Genomic DNA, 12,908 nt, shown 5'->3' with positions numbered 1-12,908 from the left:
TGTAGGGGTCGGGGCTAGGGGTGTGGTGTAGGGTCTATGGGGGTTGGGGCTCAGGGGTCTATGTAGGGGTCTATGTAGGGGTCAGGGCTAGGGGTCTGTGTGAGTGGTCGGGGCTAGGGGTCTATGTAGGGTTCTATGTAGTGGTCGGGGCTAGGGGTCGGGGCTAGGGGTCTATGTAGGGGCTATGTAGGGTTCTATGTAGGGGTCGGGGCTAGGGGTCTATGTAGGGTTCGGGGGTCGGGGTTGATTTGGGATTGGGAAAGACTCACTGCTCCTCTCCACCCCAAACTCCTTCCCACTGAGAATGTGGTGTAGCAGGTTCTTCATGTCTGACGGACTCAAGTTCATCAGGCTCTCAGAGGCCTCCTCCCCTGCAGAGGACAGAGAGAGAGACGCCTGTAACGCTGAGTAGAGAGACTCTGTAAAAACTCCCCAGGCACTTCCACACTAATGGCCATTCAGCTCAACATCCAGATACAGTAGTGTCACTACTAACCAGGTCTACCTGAAAGAACTACCAGAGCCCTATTCAGATGGTGAGTCTACTGAGGCCTTTAGAACACAGCTGATTATTCTACCATTCTAAGAATGGTACTGAACCCTACCTGAGCAGTGTAGACTGAACCCTACCTGAGCAGTGTAGACTGAACCCTACCTGAGCAGTGTAGACTGAACCCTACCTGAGCAGTGTAGACTGAACCCTACCTGAGCAGTGTAGACTGCGGGCCAGCTCTGTAGCCATCACCTGCATGATGAGTCCGATTCGGAGACGCAGCATGTCCCCAAACAGAGCCGGCTGGGAGCGGACGTACATGGCCAGGTACACCATGATCTCCTGCATTATCACAATACAGCAGTCGTTACTTTCCCTTCATCGCAGAGACTTGTTACAAAACTGACCAAAGTTTGCTTTAACATGTTGAGCTAGATTCGCGTCGAGGAGAGAATTTGGACGGAAATGGCATCTGTAAGCATCTTATATAATCCCAGTTATAATGTGTTGTACCTGAGTGAGCACAGCGATGCTGATGTCCTGCCCACTGGCCTCATAGATCAGAGAGTTGAGGTCTTCTGGAGGAAGAGGCGCTGAGATGACTTTCTCCCTGGGCTCCGGTGGTAACCCCACTGTCAGCTGCTTGTGGTGGGAGATGAGATCTGTACAGGCCTCAGCCAGCACCTCCACTCTCTTTCTCAGGATACCAGAGATGTATCTGATCAGACCCCACTCCTTGTTGGCCCCGGCCTGGGCATACAGCTCCTCCAGGAGACACCTCACACTGACCCCGCCCTGACCCCCCATGTCCACCAGCCAATCAGCACCTTTCAGGTTAGAGAGAATTACAAATCATTCAGTTCAATTCAATCTGAGGAGTCAATTCAGTGTAATTTAAACCTAAACATGTAGAGAATTAAATTAAATTTGATTCAATTCAAAGATTCAATTCAACCAGACACGTGCACCATCTAATCCAGGGGTGGGAAACATATGTCCCATTTGATCCGACCCGCAGGAGGTTGGAGTAAAACAAAAAAATGTGGAAAAATATTATTTTGTGTAAAAAAAATTAAAAACTCCAGGCCACATTGAACACCTACAACTAAATAGAGAGTGTGTAGAAATGATAATGGACGTTTACAGTTTGCCCACCCCTGATCTAAACCAGTACCTTTCATCACACAGAGGATATATAGTATGTCTGCCTGGTCCTGCAGTGTGGGACACTCCTTCAACTGTCTCACCAGAGACCCAAAGTCTGTGTTACCCTGGGAGTCTCTCGGCAGGTGGAGGTCTGCAATACTGGGAGCCTGAGAGCAAAGATACACAGACACACACAAATACACACATGTGCGCATGCACACACACACACACACACACACATTAGAGGATCCAAACACACAGATGCACCAGAGAGACAGTACTGGAGTCTGTTGTTGGCGTAGACAAACTGACCTTGGGCTGTTGTTGATGTGGTGTGTGGTGGGTTGTTGTCGTAGACGAACTGACCTTGGGCTGTTGTTGATGTGGTGTGTGGTGGGTTGTTGTCGTAGATGAACTGACCTTGGGCTGTTGTTGATGTGGCGTGTGGTGGGTTGTTGGCGTAGATGAACTGACCTTGGGCTGTTGTTGATGTGGCGTGTGGTGGGTTGTTGGCGTAGATGAACTGACCTTGGGCTGTTGTTGATGTGGCGTGTGGTGGGTTGTTGTCGTAGATGAACTGACCTTGGGCTGTTGTTGATGTGGCGTGTGGTGGGTTGTTGGCGTAGACTGAACTGACCTTGGGCTGTTGTTGATGTGGCGTGTGGTGGGTTGTTGTCGTAGATGAACTGACCTTGGGCTGTTGTTGATGTGGCGTGTGGTGGGTTGTTGTCGTAGATGAACTGACCTTGGGCTGTTGTTGATGTGGCGTGTGGTGGGTTGTTGTCGTAGATGAACTGACCTTGGGCTGTTGTTGATGTGGCGTGTGGTGGGTTGTTGTCGTAGATGAACTGACCTTGGGCTGTTGTTGATGTGGCGTGTGGTGGGTTGTTGTCGTAGATGAACTGACCTTGGGCTGTTGTTGATGTGGCGTGTGGTGGGTTGTTGGCGTAGATGAACTGACCTTGGGCTGTTGTTGATGTGGCGTGTGGTGGGTTGTTGTCGTAGATGAACTGACCTTGGGCTGTTGTTGATGTGGCGTGTGGTGGGTTGTTGTCGTAGATGAACTGACCTTGGGCTGTTGTTGATGTGGCGTGTGGTGGGTTGTTGTCGTAGATGAACTGACCTTGGGCTGTTGTTGATGTGGCGTGTGGTGGGTTGTTGTCGTAGATGAACTGACCTTGGGCTGTTGTTGATGTGGCGTGTGGTGGGTTGTTGGCGTAGATGAACTGACCTTGGGCTGTTGTTGATGTGGCGTGTGGTGGTGGTGTGGATGGAGCGGTGTGAGCTGGGACACGTGCAGTAGGTTGAGGGATTTACGGTGCTTGTTCATGATGGGAGTCATGGGAAGATACATGGAGGCCTCTGGAAGAAACAACACTCACCATACAGTATTTGTATTTATTATGGATCCCCATGACTTCCTGCCAAGGCAGCAGCTACTCTTCCTGGGGTTTATTATGGATCCCCATGACTTCCTGCCAAGGCAGCAGCTACTCTTCCTGGGGTTTATTATGGATCCCCATGACTTCCTGCCAAGGCAGCAGCTACTCTTCCTGGGGTTTATTATGGATCCCCATGACTTCCTGCCAAGGCAGCAGCTACTCTTTCTGGGGTTTATTATGGATCCCCATGACTTCCTGCCAAGGCAGCAGCTACTCTTTCTGGGGTTTATTATGGATCCCCATGACTTCCTGCCAAGTCAGCAGCTACTCTTTCTGGGGTTTATTATGGATCCCCATGACTTCCTGCCAAGGCAGCAGCTACTCTTTCTGGGGTTTATTATGGATCCCCATGACTTCCTGCCAAGGCAGCAGCTACTCTGTCTGGGGTTTATTATGGATCCCCATGACTTCCTGCCAAGGCAGCAGCTACTCTTTCTGGGGTTTATTATGGATCCCCATGACTTCCTGCCAAGACAGCAGCTACTCTTTCTGGGGTTTATTATGGATCCCCATGACTTCCTGCCAAGACAGCAGTTACTCTTTCTGGGGTTTATTATGGATCCCCATGACTTCCTGCCAAGGCAGCAGCTACTCTTTCTGGGGTTTATTATGGATCCCCATGACTTCCTGCCAAGGCAGCAGCTACTCTTTCTGGGGTTAAGCTAAATTAAGGCAGTTAAAACATTACAATACAAACAGATTTCACAACAGATTTCACAACATATTAAGTGTATGTCCTCAGGCCCCTACTCTACTCCCACATATCTACTACCACATATCTACAGAGTACCATACAGTAGAAACCTACAGAGTCCCAACCATACAGTAGAAACCAACAGAGTCCCAACCATACAGTAGAAACCTACAGAGTCCCAACCATACAGTAGAAACCTACAGAGTCCCAACCATACAGTATAAACCTACAGAGTCCCAACCATACAGTAGAAACCTACAGAGTGTAGAAACCTACAGAGTCCCAACCATACAGTAGAAACCTACAGAGTCCCACCCATACAGTAGAAACCTACAGAGTGTAGAAACCTACAGAGTCCCAACCATACAGTAGAAACCTACAGAGTCCCAACCATACAGTAGAAACCTACAGAGTCCCAACCATACAGTAGAAACCTACAGAGTGTAGAAACCTACAGAGTCCCATACATAACCCTAAACCTAACACTTGGTGAATAAACAAACAGTAAATGTGATGATAACTTACTGGGCATGTTGAGGCCTTGGACCTGGGCCATGAAGGAGAGGATGTCTCTGGTGGTGTGTTCAGCACTAAACACGTGGTGCTGCCCCCTCTGGATGGGAGGGAGATGACACTTGGTGGCTGTGCTCTGCATCAGCTGGCTGAGGTAGTGGTCAAACATGTCCTTGGAGCTGCCTGGAGGGGGGCGGGAGTTAAATGTAGACTCAGCAATATCATATTACATCCCGCAAGCACAAACACGCAAACACAAACACACACCAATGACCTATACAGACGTAAACACAAACACAAATACAAACACACACCAATGACCTATACAGACGTAAACACAAACACAAACACACACCAATGACCTATACAGACATAAACACAAACACAAATACAAACACACACCAATGACCTATACAGACATAACACAAACACAACCACACACCAATGACCTATACAGACATAAACACAAACACAAACACACACCAATGACCTATACAGACATAAACACAAACACACACCAATGACCTATACAGACGTAAATACAAACACAAATACAAACACACACCAATGACCTATACAGACATAAACACAAACACAAACACAAACACACACCAATGACCTATACAGACATAAACAAACACAAACACACACCAATGACCTATACAGACATAAACACAAACACACACCAATGACCTATACAGACATAAACACAAACACACACCAATGACCTATACAGACATAAACACAAACACACACCAATGACCTATACAGACATAAACACAAACACACACCAATGACCTATACAGACATAAACACAAACACAAATACACACACACACCAATGACCTATACAGACATAAACACAAACACAAATACACACACACACCAATGACCTATACAGACATAAACACACACAGCACACCACGGCTGACGTACCTGAGGGGACATAACTTTCTTCTTCGTCTTCCTCATCTTCTTCATTCTCCAGCAGGTCGTCATCGGTGTCTCCGTCGAGGAAGCTGAGCTCTGTGTGGAACGAGGTAGTCTGGAAGCTGGAGATGTTTGCCATCTGAACCCTGCAAAAAAAAACACACAAGATGGAATGGAACCATATAGGACATCACTGGAACTGTCACAACCAGGTGATGTAGTGACATAAATAGTGGAGCCTAGCATTTCCTTCTGTAAATATCCAGAGATTTCTCTTAAGATGAGTGACCTTAGAAATGGAAGAGAGTCAGTCTGACCTTGCCCCTCCAAAGTATCCATCGTGCAGCTTCCTCAGAGTGGACAGAATACACGGGTCGATGCTCTCACCATCATCCACTGGAAACAACAAGGGAAACATGATCAATGAACCAACCAATCAATAAACCTTGTTTGTCCCATACAGAATGTAGTTTCCCAGCAAGAGTCCGTTTCCTGGACACAGATTAATCCTTGAATTCCCATTTAAAGAAATGTTTAGTCCAGAAGTCACACAAACAACACAGAATGATTACCCAGCATGCTGTGTGTGATGGGGAATGGGAGGGGTATTTACCCAGCATTCTGTGTGTGATGGGGAAGGTGTAGTTATTTACTCTGCATGCTGTGTGTGGTGGGGAAGGAGTAGTTATTTACCCAGCATGCTGTGTGTGACGGGGAAGGTGAGGGTATTTACCCAGCATGCTGTGTGTGATGGGGAAGGGGAAGGTATTTACCCAGCATGCTGTGTGTGACGGGGAAGGTGAGGGTATTTACTCTGCATGCTGTGTGTGACGGGGAAGGTGAGGGTATTTACCCAGCATGCTGTGTGTGATGGGGAAGGTCAGGGTAGGGCGTCCGGTCATCCTCCAGGAGGAGGAGAGATAGGACAGCTCCGTCCTTAGCATCTCCACTATCATCTGGTTGTCCAGAGCCAGGTAGAAGTGATGCTGGTCCAGGAACTAAAGGAGAGGAGAGACAGTGAGATGGTTGTCCAGAGCCAGATAGAAGTGATGCTGGTCCAGGAACTAAAGGAGAGAGATGGCCAACACTACTGCTCCAGCCCAAACACACCTGATTCAGTCCTACACAAACACACTTGATTCAGCCCTACATAAATACACCTGATTCAGTCCTACACAAACACACCTGATTCAGCCCTACACAAACACACTTGATTCAGTCCTACACAAACACACTTGATTCAGTCCTACACAAACACACCTGATTCAGTCCTACACAAACACACTTGATTCAGTCCTACACAAACACACTTGATTCAGTCCTACACAAACACACTTGATTCAGCCCTACACAAACACACTTGATTCAGCCCTACACAAACACACTTGATTCAGCCCTACACAAACACACCTGATTCAGCCCTACACAAACACACTTGATTCAGCCCTACATAAATACACCTGATTCAGTCCTATTCACAAAAACACACTTGATTCAGCCCTACACAAACACACCTGATTCAGCCCTACACAAACACACTTGATTCAGCCCTACACAAACACACCTGATTCAGCCCTACACAAACACACCTGATTCAGCCCTACACAAACACACCTGATTCAGCCCTACACAAACACACCTGATTCAGCTAATCAAGGTCTTGATGAGCAGATAATTAGTAGAATCAGGGGTCGTATCCAAATATATATACACTGAGGTCACCCGACCTCAACCCAATAGAGATGGATTGGGATGAGTTGGACCGCATAATGAAGGGAAAGCAGCCAACAAGTGCTCAGCATATGTGGGAACTCCTTCAAGAATGTTGGAAAAGCATTCCAGGTGAAGCTGGTTGAGAGAATGCCAAGACTGTTCAAAGCTGTCATTATGGCAAAGGGTCGCTACTTTGAAGAATTTCAAATATAAAATATATTTAGATTTGTTTAACACTTTTTTGGTTACTACATGATTCCACATTTTATAGTTTTGATGTCTTCACTATTATTCAACAATGTAGAAAATAGTACAAATAAAGACAAATCCTTGAATGAGTGGGTGTGTCCATACTTTTGATTGTTGTGATTACCAGTTGAGATCAACTTTCATGACTTGATTTTACTCCTGGCTCAGAGTTTGTCTGGGCAGTAGCTTAACATCATCCTAAAACATACTTTGAGCTGGGAGTAAAAAAAAAAAAAAGGTTTTAAAACAGGTTTTAACCAGATTCCTGCTTTGTGGATACAGCCCTAGGTGTGCTAGATTAGGATTTAACAAGAGCATTTAGGGAGATAGGACCTCTACTGTCTTAAGGTAATAACAAGGTATGTCACCTGAGGGGTGAATGTGTAGGTACGGTTCCGGATCTCGTAGAATTTCGAGGTTCCCAGAACTCCAATGTGCCTGTATGGCCTCCCGCTCAGATTCAACTTCTTGCAGTTTCCTGTGAAACGAGTCATTAGCTATGTAGTTTTTATGAAGGCTTTATAAATGCTCAACGAATCCTTTCTAAGTAGTTGTAACTGTACCCAGTTTGACGTAGACGTGGCTGAGGATGCGAGCAGGCATGACCCTGATGGGCTGGACCTCAGCGATGGTCTGGACCTCTATTTCATCGTCCTTCAGCAGCTCCTGGATCTCCTTCGACTCCGCTAACACACACACTGCCAATGTGTACACACACACACACACACACACACACACACACACACACACACACACACAGAGAAACAAATTAAGGTATGTACACAGAAACAAATGGTTTGTACACGCGCATACATGAAGGCACACACACACACACACTCAAAAGGGAAAGGAAACTCTCAGATAGGCAGCCCTGACCACAGAGCAAACGATCTTAAACAAAACGAGTGAATTAAATAACAAGTCTAGAACTGTATATTACTTCTCCAGTTAAAGGATGTCACATGTCTTCCAGCCTGCATTAGAGGACATTAGACATGCTGCAAACCTTGTACAACTACGTCCGGCTTGAAATTGGTGGAGAATCGCCTGTTGAGAGGGTCGATCTCTCCAGGGGCGAGGAATCCCTTGGAGGAACAGACGGAGAGAGAGAGAGAGAGAGAGAACTAAAGCACCAACCAACACCTCACTGTGGTGAGAGAGGCAGAATCACTCTATTAGCCCACCTATAATTTAGCCCAAACAACTACCTCTTTCCCTACTGTATTTAATTTATTTATTTTGCTCCTTTGCACCCCATTATTTTTATTTCTACTTTGCACATTCTTCCATTGCAAATCTACCATTCCAGTGTTTTACTTGCTATATTGTATTTACTTTGCCACCATGGCCTTTTTTTGCCTTTACCTCCCTTATCTCACCTCATTTGCTCACATTGTATATAGACTTGTTTATACTGTATTATTGACTGTATGTTTGTTTTACTCCATGTGTAACTCTGTGTCGTTGTATGTGTCGAACTGCTTTGCTTTATCTTGGCCAGGTCTCAGTTGTAAATGAGAACTTGTTCTCAACTTGCCTACCTGGTTAAATAAAGGTGAAATAAATAAAATAAATATTATAAGACGACCGCAGAAGGTTTTTACCTCAGCCAGCAGAGAACTAACGATGTAGAGGGACTGTCCCCACATGTGAGGTAACTGACCCATAGCCACTCTGTCCACGGAGTGAGGGTTCCCGTACTCTTCCTCCATCTGAGGGAAACACCACACAGTTACGGTCTTCCTCACTTAGTTAGTTGTAGGGGACGTTGTTACTTATCAGGATTCAGAAAGGTAGTGTAACCTGTTACTTCACCGCAGCCCATATCGGCACAAGGAGTACTGCTGACGTGCCCTAAAGAAAGACGGATTTCCAATTTACACACGGACGATAAAGTTGTATTCAAAAGGGTCATGGCGATACCTTTTCAGGTGGGACAGCGTAGAGCTCAGGCATCAGGCGGATCCCGGGCTTCCCTCTGATCAGGACTTCTTCCAGAGCATCTCTGTACTCCTGGACCTGGAGACAGGAAGCAGGAAAGGACATGTTCATCATACAGTCACATGACCTGGGGTGGTCTAGCAGTCTGACATATAGCTCGGTGACGTCACCCGCTCTCAGACCTACAGGTAGTTGTTTTCCTTGCTCTGAAACGGACACAGCTTTTGTGGAGTGACCGGTAACGATGCTTCGTGGGTGACAGGTGTGGATGTATTCAGAGGGTCTCAGGGTGGAACCTAGGTCTGGACGAGAAGAGGGACGGAACCAACACGGCCACACACACCTGTACTAGGTCTCCGCTGAAGATGCCGTCCAGAATGAGGTAGGTCCAGAACACTGGCCATTCACATTCTATATTCTCAAACAGTTTGAGTTCAGCCGGGTCGTAGTGGAGACGGGAGGGGTCCTGAGAACGACATACAGACACGGAAATATTACACCCAATGTCTCATCTAAAAGAACAAGGCTAATCTTTAAACGAGAGTTCAAGGAAAAATCCATTAGTTCACTGTTAATACAGTCCCAAAATGTTTTGTATGTCAGCAGTCAAGTTTTCAAGATATTGGACTTTTAAGAAGTAGATGCAATAGATGCAAAACGCATCATCTTTATATGATGCAAAATGCATCATGATGATGTCATGATGATGTGGCAAGTGACACTTTGTGGACGAATGACAAAAATAGCAACAGATTTTAGGTGTATTTTTCCTTTTAAGTTCTACTGTTTAATCTGTAACAGGACGTTTCGCTGTCATTTTATAAATGCCAACAGGTCATTTGTTTGTTCAACATGGCGGCACCTTTTTGTGTGAGTAAAATGTACTATGCAGGAAATGGCGGTGGAACCGCCTTTATGTACATACGTATATTGACATAATAACCATCATATCGAAGAGAACTTGGTGTCAGGCGATGACATGTTGTGTGGTCCTCCCACCACGACTCGGGAAAGCATGCAGTTTATTAGGCTACAGATGAAATAAGTTACGATGAACTTCACAGGGTGGTGAAAGTGCAAGGTGATGAGCTTAATGCTCCTTTCCAATGAATATCCAGGGTCTTATTCTGGTGACGTGATGATCGATGCTTGGTTGCCGTTTTGACAAATAACAATATTTTCACTCTTAATCAATAATAATGTCATCATGTAGACGAGCCTACACACACTGTATCTGCCAGCTGTTGGCTACAGCGCAGATACAGGACCATTGGATGAAGATCTAGTAGGTATTTCACACTGTAAGGAGAAAAACATCGAAATCTGTACAGTACCTCTCTTGGGCATCTGTATCCATCTCTGATGAAACGGCAGCAGCCATAGCGTCCCTGGGGAAGGGAACGGATTCATTTAGATACCTCATTCTAGAGCACCATGAAGCCTAGCCAATGGAGGTTTCTCATTGACATCAGCTTAATCTGAGTCTGGGAATCAACTAGCCCATATAGTGTGTCTGTGGTCCAGTCTAGACAGGATCCTATCTACCTGTAGCCTGGACATGATCTCACTGTATCTGTGGTCCAGTCTAGACAGGATCCTATCTACCTGTATCTTGGATATGATCTCACTGTATCTGTGGTCCAGTCTAGACAGGCTCCTATCTACCTGTATCCTGGATATGATCTCACTGTATCTGTGGTCCAGTCTAGACAGGCTCCTATCTACCTGTATCCTGGATATGATCTCACTGTATCTGTGGTCCAGTCTAGACAGGATCCTATCTACCTGTAGCCTGGATATGATCTCATTATATCTGTGGTCCAGTCTAGACAGGCTCCTATCTACCTGTAGCCTGGATATGATCTCAGTCTTAGTGATGGTGACCAGGTCTGCATCCTCCACAGCGAAGGCAGGGAAGGAGATGATTGACAGGAGACCAGCGTCGATCTCTTTAGAGGTGGAGGCTCGTGGCAGCATGGAGCACAGGATAGCCTGGAGAGGTCAAATACAAACGGGTCAGTTTCTGACAGATGGCGTCATTCTGACACCACCGTGTTGCCAGGAGACATCAGTTGTGCTATCTGACGTAAGACAATGGTCAGTTTCATACATATCATTTTAAGGTTTACAAAATAATCTGCTTAAACCAGACTGGACACTGCCCTCACCAGGCTAGAGAAGATTAAACCAGACTGGACACTGCCCTCACCAGGCTAGAGAAGATTAAACCAGACTGGACACTGCCCTCACCAGGCTAGAGAAGATTAAACCAGACTGGACACTGCCCTCACCAGGCAGATTAAAGACCAGCTGGATTAAACACTGCCCTCACCAGGCTAGAGAAGATTAAACCAGACTGGACACTGTCCTCACCAGGCTAGAGAAGATTAAACCAGACTGGACACTGCCCTCACCAGGCTAGAGAAGATTAAACCAGACTGGACACTGCCCTCACCAGGCTAGAGAAGATTAAACCAGACTGGACACTGCCCTCACCAGGCTAGAGAAGATTAAACCAGACTGGACACTGCCCTCACCAGGCTAGAGAAGATTAAACCAGACTGGACACTGCCCTCACCAGGCTAGAGAAGATTAAACCAGACTGGACACTGCCCTCACCAGGCTAGATAAGATAGGACATGTTTATCACAGTACCTGGCAGTGCTCCACCTCGTCCGGCAAAACATGAATGACAGATTTGGGTCCTCCATGAGCCCCAAAGAGGTCCAGTTCATCAATGGCCTCCAATGCAGCCTGAACATAAAACCCAACATGTTGTTGTTTTAGGAGTTTAGATATAGTAGCTGTGTTGCGATAAGAGGACTGTTATGAGTCTAGATATGGTAGTTAAGATACGATTGGAGGCGTAAAAGGAGACAATGTATTATCATTGTTACATATAGGACAAGCATTACATCTAAAGCGTCAGTACCTTGGCCATCCCCACAGAGCTGGCGTTCAGTTCTGGGATCCCCTGATTGGTCTTGTCCCCTCGCTCCCACATCCCATAATCCTGCACAGAGAGAGAGAGAGAGAGAGAGACACACAGTTACCATGACAACCAGGTTTAAAATCATACTATTTGAAGACCTTAATTTGAACCTAAATATAATTTTATTTGACCTAATCCAATATATACTGTATATACAGGATATTCTATATATTTACACAAATAGTAATCAGTAGGACGTATGTACTCTGTTTTAACTCCTCACGTCTCAGAAACAGACAACGTTGACAGGGAGATTCTGGACTATCTGCTTATTCTGGTTGGTGAAGTCGCTAACCAAGACACATTCTCCTGGATGGGAAACGTATTCTGGCTAGTGAAGTCGCTAACCAAGACACATTATCCTGGATGGGAAACGTATTCTGGTTAGTGAAGTCGCTAACCAAGACACATTATCCTGGATGGGAAACGTATTCTGGTTAGTGAAGTCGCTAACCAAGACACATTATCCTGGATGGGAAACGTATTCTGGTTAGTGAAGTCGCTAACCAAGACACATTATCCTGGATGGGAAACGTATTCTGGTTAGTGAAGTCGCTAACTAAGACACATTCTCCTGGATGGGAAACGTATTCTGGTTTGTGAAGTCGCTAACCAAGACACATTATCCTGGATGGGAAACGTATTCTGGTTCGTGAAGTCGCTAACCAAGACACATTATCCTGGATGGGAAACGTATTCTGGTTAGTGAAGTCGCTAACCAAGACACATTCTCCTGGATGGGAAACGTATTCTGGTTCGTGAAGTCGCTAACTAAGACACATTCTCCTGGATGGGA

General features: G+C 45.9%; 1 protein-coding gene across 2 annotated transcripts in view; it reads right to left on the bottom strand.

Annotated features, from left to right (window-relative positions):
* Positions 1-12,908, bottom strand: part of phka2 (phosphorylase kinase, alpha 2 (liver)) — a 34,383-nt gene that overhangs the window by 14,138 nt on the left and 7,337 nt on the right. For both annotated transcript variants that reach the window (XM_042318970.1, XM_042318971.1), the window contains exons 7-25: positions 12,053-12,133; positions 11,776-11,874; positions 10,966-11,112; positions 10,455-10,508; positions 9,464-9,586; positions 9,103-9,198; positions 8,784-8,891; positions 8,186-8,264; positions 7,743-7,877; positions 7,548-7,657; positions 6,071-6,215; positions 5,535-5,613; positions 5,224-5,363; positions 4,301-4,471; positions 2,871-3,001; positions 1,668-1,806; positions 1,007-1,320; positions 706-835; positions 270-371 (exon numbers count right to left, since the gene is read on the bottom strand). In XM_042318970.1, coding sequence (XP_042174904.1) covers positions 270-371; positions 706-835; positions 1,007-1,320; positions 1,668-1,806; positions 2,871-3,001; positions 4,301-4,471; positions 5,224-5,363; positions 5,535-5,613; positions 6,071-6,215; positions 7,548-7,657; positions 7,743-7,877; positions 8,186-8,264; positions 8,784-8,891; positions 9,103-9,198; positions 9,464-9,586; positions 10,455-10,508; positions 10,966-11,112; positions 11,776-11,874; positions 12,053-12,133 — 2,383 coding nt within the window. The remainder of the gene's footprint in view (positions 1-269; positions 372-705; positions 836-1,006; positions 1,321-1,667; positions 1,807-2,870; positions 3,002-4,300; positions 4,472-5,223; positions 5,364-5,534; positions 5,614-6,070; positions 6,216-7,547; positions 7,658-7,742; positions 7,878-8,185; positions 8,265-8,783; positions 8,892-9,102; positions 9,199-9,463; positions 9,587-10,454; positions 10,509-10,965; positions 11,113-11,775; positions 11,875-12,052; positions 12,134-12,908) is intronic.

This window comes from Oncorhynchus tshawytscha, unplaced genomic scaffold (genome assembly GCF_018296145.1).
Source record: "Oncorhynchus tshawytscha isolate Ot180627B unplaced genomic scaffold, Otsh_v2.0 Un_contig_5015_pilon_pilon, whole genome shotgun sequence".
Taxonomy (NCBI): domain Eukaryota; kingdom Metazoa; phylum Chordata; class Actinopteri; order Salmoniformes; family Salmonidae; genus Oncorhynchus; species Oncorhynchus tshawytscha.
The sequence above is the reverse complement of the archived record's forward strand: the minus strand, read 5'-3'. Positions and strand labels throughout refer to the sequence as shown.